The following is a 4,212-nucleotide window of genomic DNA, read 5'->3' on the forward strand; positions in this document are numbered from 1 at the left end:
TCAATATTGTATAGTGGAATCGGCTCTTTTAGCTTCCACGTCTGCACCTTATTTTCTGTGATGAATTGCTTATTGATAAACTTCGTGGTGGCTCCGCTGTCCACCATAGCGATTATGTCCTTGTGCCATCTTTTTCCTCTAAGGCGCACCGGGATGTGGAAATGCTGGGACCCGTGGTCCAACTCATACACATTAGCGGTCGCCAATACATTGTACACATTGTTATTACACGGCCCGACGCGTGCGGCACGAAGCGTGGACCGGATCAAAAAGACTCCTCTTTGAGCGCTCGATAGTGCTCCAGCTCCTCGCGCATCGACTTCATCTGTGCTATTAAGTCCGCCAGCTCGGAACTTTCCGATTTCGCTGAAGCGGCGCTTATACTCGCCGAGGATGAAGCAACGGGGGCGCTTGTCACGAGTTGGTACGGCGCCTAGCCATTTTTTAATTTTTTCCTTTTCGCGGGCTCGAACCCGCGACCTCTGTACTACCTGCCTGATATGGACGCATCGTTATCTACTGTATGATTAGATTAGATGGGGCAGCAGTGCATGGCACAGCTTGGGCTCCGCTGACACAGCCGCTCTGACTCACCGGCCCCCGGGGCCGCGTCGGCATGCTGTGCACGGACCAGCTGCGCACGGACCAACGCGCACAGCCTCCCCTAAACTCCCCCTGTATATAAGCCTGCCTCTGCTGCCCTAGGGACCTCAGTTTCGACCTCTTGTCCCTAGGTCAGTAAGCCCTCACTTGTATCCTTACTTACCCTTTACTAACTAATACATTTCTTGTCCCTAGCCTTAGGTTTGAGCCCAGCTCACCATCGCTTCGGTAAGATAAGTCGAACGCCCCCAGCGTTTGGTTTTCCCCTGTCGCTCGACCCTAAGTCGCGACAGCGCTTGTCGCCGCCTGGGTAGAGCCCGAGGCAACCGTAGCCCGCGCGTTGGCGTGTTTTGTGTAAGGCTTGTCCTTACAGTTGGGGCACTCGAAGCGTCGGTACCCTTGCTTTCCGCAGCTGAAGCAACTGCCGGGGAAGTCACCTTTTCCGACGGCCGCATTGATGCTGGCCAAAGCTCCTTGTGGTCAAGGTGCACCACCACGTGCCCCTCCACGTCCTCGGCCTCGAGTCGAGAAGAAATTGTTTAGCTCGGGCCGACGGGCCTGGCTGACATCGAGGATTTGCTCGACCTCGGTGGCGCACTTGTCAGCGGCTTGCCACGTGGCAAAGGTCTCGAGCTCAATCTTGCGATAGACGCGGGAGGGGATACCGCTCAGGTACTTGTCGCGTAGTTCCAGGTCCCCATACCCGGAACGGTCCGCCGGACCCTTGAACAGTGCAGAGAATTCTGCGGCGGTGCGCTTCTCGCGCACAGTTTTGTCAGCGCAGAGCTTGGTGAGCTCTACCTGTGCAGCGGCGGTGTTGTCGAGATTTCCAAAGCGAGCCTTGAATGCCGTGAGAAAGGCTGCTTCGTCGGTGAACGGAGTCATGGATCCCTGAGTCCCAATCTGGACAGCGGCGAGCTGGGCAAAGATGGGAGTGGCCCAGGCTCGCGCGTCACCATCGAGGAGGCTGAGGGCAACTTGGACCTTCAACTTGACAGTGGAGAGGGTCGTATTGATTGCCCAGTAAATGAGCAACTGGGAGATGAAGCGGTTGCACTCGACGACCGTTTTGCCATCATATCGGAGAGGAAGGTGAAGCTTCAACATCTCCTTATCGGAAGGGGGTGCTGGCGACGACATTACCAGCGACGAGGGGGACGGAGGACTGTCCGCGGACGAAGGTGACTGTTGTGACTGTCCGCCGGGCGAAGGCGACTGTTGTGACTGTCCGCCGGGCGAACTTCGCGAGGAACGAGTGCTTGTGCGGCCTCGCGGCGGCGACGGTGGTGGAGGCAATGGAGGAAGCCCAGGGGCGGGGTTACGTAAGATAGGGACTGAAGGCGAGGTGGTGACCGCTGACGATGAGCCAGCCCAAGAATGCGGTGGAGTGTCGCTGGGCTCGGTCTTGGGAGGCCTTTCCAACCACGGCCCCAAGGAGGGCTGGGGGATCGCTTGAGGGGCCGCTGAAGGCTGTGCGACTGCCTCAGTTCTTCTAGGGAGATCGGGGTCGGTCTCCTCGCGCTTGACCTGTACTGGTGACAGGTTGGGGGATGTGGGTGCCCGGGGAGGCGGGACACGATGCGACGGGAGTGACGTGGCGGGAGACAGATCGGGACGCGTATTTGAGATCTGGTCCAAGGGGGTGGTGGACTCATTGGATGGGCACAAAGCGTCCGTCTTCAACAGTGATGGAGCGTGGGGTTCGATTAGCGCACGGCTGCCGGTCACAGTCGAAGAAGAGGGAGCCGGGATCGTCGAAGCATGCGACGTCAACATGATCTTCGGCGTCGAATGCGTGCTCAAGTCCCACGCAATTGAAGGCTTCTTCAGCCACGATGGATGGAGGGAGGAAGGGGAGGTGCGCGTACTATGAAAGGCCGTTGTAGACTAGCTTACACCTACGGTGCCCGAGGTGACACTAGGGTTCGCGATTCACGTGGGGCCCAGTACTGCTTTTGGCTAGTATGCAGCAGGAACCTAGTCCACATGTCCGGTTAAGGACAAGCACCGCCCACTGAAGTGCAGGTGCTGAAAGGTTCGTTCCCTGAGTGTTGGCGATGTAACGTAGGCTATCTATGTATCGTATGGTATCGTAAGAGTGCGCACCACCCGACCTATAGGAAGTGAGTGTGGGTTGTGGGAGTCTCAAGGGATGCCGGCAGCAGTGGGGAGTTTCGACCTAATGTCGCGACTTGGGGTCAAGCGACTGGGGAAACCTAAAAGGCTGGGGGCGTCCGACTAATTCTCACCAAAGCGATGGTGAGCGAGGCTCAAACCTAAGGCTAGGGACAAGAAAGTATATTAGTTAGTAGGGTAAGAAAGAATACAAATGAGGGCTTACTGACCTAGGGACAAGAGGTCGAAACTGAGGTCCCTAGGGCAGCAGAGGCCAGTTTATATACATGGGGAGATAAGGGCAGGCTGTGCGTGTTGGTCCATGCGCAGCTGGTCCATGCACAGCATGCTGACACGGCCCCGGGGGCCGGTGAGTCAGAGAGGCTGTGTCAGCGGAGCCCGAGCTGTGCCGCGCACTGCCGTCCTATCTAATCAGATCGTACAGTAGATAATGATGCGTCCATATCGGGCATGTAGTACCGAGGTCGCGGGTTCGAGCCCGCGAAAAGGAAAAAATTACAAAATGGCTAGACACCGTACCAACTCGTGACAGACCCAGTCGAACACCCCCAGCACCTTTTTGTTTGTGTTTCCCTAGTCGCTTGACCCTAAATCGTGACAGAACAGGGCCTCTAGCCCCCAGCTGCTCATGCACCCGAGCTTGTGAGCTCATTCCTGACCGTGCGGATCTGCGTATTTCAACAGTATTGACAGTATCTTGATCGGGAATAGCCAATGTACACAAGAGTGTGAGCTGAGGATGTGATGGTGCTGCTGTCGAGAAGAAGTGGAAGGCGCTCCGGATAGAGAGATTTGTTTCATTAGAAACGAGAGGGAAGCTTGTCGAGAATATCGTGTGCACAGTAGCATTTGGCAAAGGTAGTACCAAGGATAGTATTGCTGGTGGCAGTGAAAGTTTGGCCTCAAGGGCCATCTTGACATAGGCAGGTAAATCTTTTGTGAACTTCTCACCAGACCCAATCCATTCGCTTTCTAGGAAGACACCAGCGTGGCTTGTCAACTGTGGTGCCATGGGAGTGACCGATGTGGTAGGGCCAAGTGGTTCACTGGCAAAATCCGCAGGAAGATGACTTGCAAGCGCGGGTCGCGCGCTTCGTGTTCGGAACCATGATCGCTCCGTCTCAGTCTCCATCGCTAGACTACCCCGACCTCCCCACACCATCTCAATCTCTTTACCTCGTGCTCTACAACCGGACGAAGATGCATCGCACCTCACGTAGGAGCCGGTACAGCGTGCGAAGACCAAGGACAATAAGATAAGACACGCGCATGAGGCGTGCAGGTCGGCAGAAGATCGCTTGTTCATTCTTTTCTTCTTCTCTTCACTCCTGTAACCTTCGTCCTGGACAGCCCGAGCGACGCGGATTGCACGCGGGACGTAGGGTCGAGCGCGTGATCATGCCTCCTCCGCTTGTTGGGGGGCAACGCGTTCGTAAATAGAGTCGAGAATCGTCACGCTGACTCCCCGAACGT

General features: G+C 56.2%; 1 protein-coding gene across 1 annotated transcript; it reads right to left on the reverse strand.

The window, feature by feature from the left end:
- Positions 1–1,083: 1,083 nt before the first annotated feature.
- Positions 1,084–2,591, reverse strand: POSPLADRAFT_1159067 (hypothetical protein; the record flags this gene model as incomplete). The annotated part of the gene is made up of 2 exons (XM_024487394.1): positions 1,084–2,470; positions 2,506–2,591. The coding sequence occupies 2 exons, from the start codon at positions 2,589–2,591 to the stop codon at positions 1,084–1,086; spliced, it is 1,473 nt and encodes a 490-aa protein (XP_024333611.1).
- Between the last annotated feature and the right edge of the window lie 1,621 nt (positions 2,592–4,212).

The sequence above is a fragment of the Postia placenta genome (genome assembly GCF_002117355.1).
Source record: "Postia placenta MAD-698-R-SB12 unplaced genomic scaffold POSPLAscaffold_21, whole genome shotgun sequence".
In the NCBI taxonomy this organism is placed as follows: Eukaryota; Fungi; Basidiomycota; class Agaricomycetes; order Polyporales; family Adustoporiaceae; genus Rhodonia; species Rhodonia placenta.